Raw genomic sequence first — 1,258 nt, 5'->3', positions numbered from 1 at the left:
TTATGTAGGGTGAATGTTGCAAAAGGAGTCACTCTGGTGACTATTATGGAATTTAGTTTAGTTTCAAATTCACAATCGTGACAGATGACTGTTCTAGAAAGATTGGAAACGCGCTGCATACATTATAGAAGAATAGGTTCCTACCACAGATAAAAGGGGAAATATCTTCGCTGTTACTATTCCATTGCCTAGTTACTGGCTAAATGCCCAATCTGGCCCTCACATCATGGCCACCTAATCTTCCCCTGTTCCCAGTTGGCTCATTCATCCCCCCTCCTCTTCTCACTTCTCAGTCGATTTAACTGGTAAAATAAGGGTTACATAAACGCACATTAACAACAGTTCTGGAATCAGAAGTTCACATTTCCTAACAGTCCTATGCTGCCTTCAACAACCGCTGTCACCACTAGCCTCGTAACTCACCTCTCGTCTCGTAGTTGCTTGGGCAGCGTCGACATGTTGATGGAGACCGGGCCGATTGAAGAATGAAACTTTCGGATGGATTTATCAGAACACAGTACAGTCGCCTCTCACTTCAACCCTCCTTCGATGAACAGAAACCTGAACTGAAAATCCGCTACAGACTCGCAAAGTGGTTTCATGGAGCGGAACGAACGCGATCAGAAGGCGCAAACAGGCGACAGAGCGGAACGTGTGCAATCAGGAAGCCAAAATCAAGTTCCCCAAAATGATTAGGCTACACGCAGCGCCCGTTTCTGAAGTTTGCTGAGGTGGATGGGGAGGGAAACGGTGTCTTGTTGTTCTCGAGCCTCTTAACAGAGAATCAAATAAAATGCAGATGCAGATGTAAACTTGCTAGGTTAAAATAGGTTAAAACGCACACACATATATCTCCCTCTCTCACTATTGCTCTCTCGACTACTGTGTGGGTTCGTTCAAGCTTGAAAAGTATGTCAATTACAATGCAACTGGCAACATCAGGCATTGTACAATCATGCAACTGGCAGAGTAAAATAGCCACTAATTGATAAATGGACCATGTATGTTGTATGTCTTCTGTTGTCTGCAGATAGAATGCTTGGCCTCAGCACCTGTTCTTCAATCTGCCCTCATAATAAGGGAAGGATCCGTTGAAGACACCATCTAATCTGAGGCCTTTGGCCCCCAGTTGTAACATGTAGTCGATTCCTTTTCACTAGATGTCAGAGAAGAGATCAGTACAGGGTAGAAGAGAGCAGTACAGGGTAGAAGAGAACAGTACAGGGTAGAAAAGAGCAGTACAGGGTAGAAAAGAGCA

The 1,258-nt window shown here is 44.5% G+C and overlaps 1 protein-coding gene across 1 annotated transcript in view; it reads right to left on the bottom strand.

The window, feature by feature from the left end:
- Positions 1–803, bottom strand: part of LOC124024614 (neutrophil cytosol factor 4-like) — a gene marked incomplete at its 3' end in the record, with an annotated part of 18,924 nt that extends 18,121 nt beyond the window's left edge. Inside the window, exon 1 of the mRNA XM_046338510.1 lies at positions 424–803. Within this exon, the coding sequence (XP_046194466.1) occupies positions 424–458 (35 nt within the window). The remainder of the gene's footprint in view (positions 1–423) is intronic.
- Between the last annotated feature and the right edge of the window lie 455 nt (positions 804–1,258).

Source organism: Oncorhynchus gorbuscha, unplaced genomic scaffold (assembly GCF_021184085.1).
Source record: "Oncorhynchus gorbuscha isolate QuinsamMale2020 ecotype Even-year unplaced genomic scaffold, OgorEven_v1.0 Un_scaffold_1954, whole genome shotgun sequence".
Classification (NCBI taxonomy): domain Eukaryota; kingdom Metazoa; phylum Chordata; class Actinopteri; order Salmoniformes; family Salmonidae; genus Oncorhynchus; species Oncorhynchus gorbuscha.
This window is presented reverse-complemented; position numbering and strand designations above follow the sequence as displayed.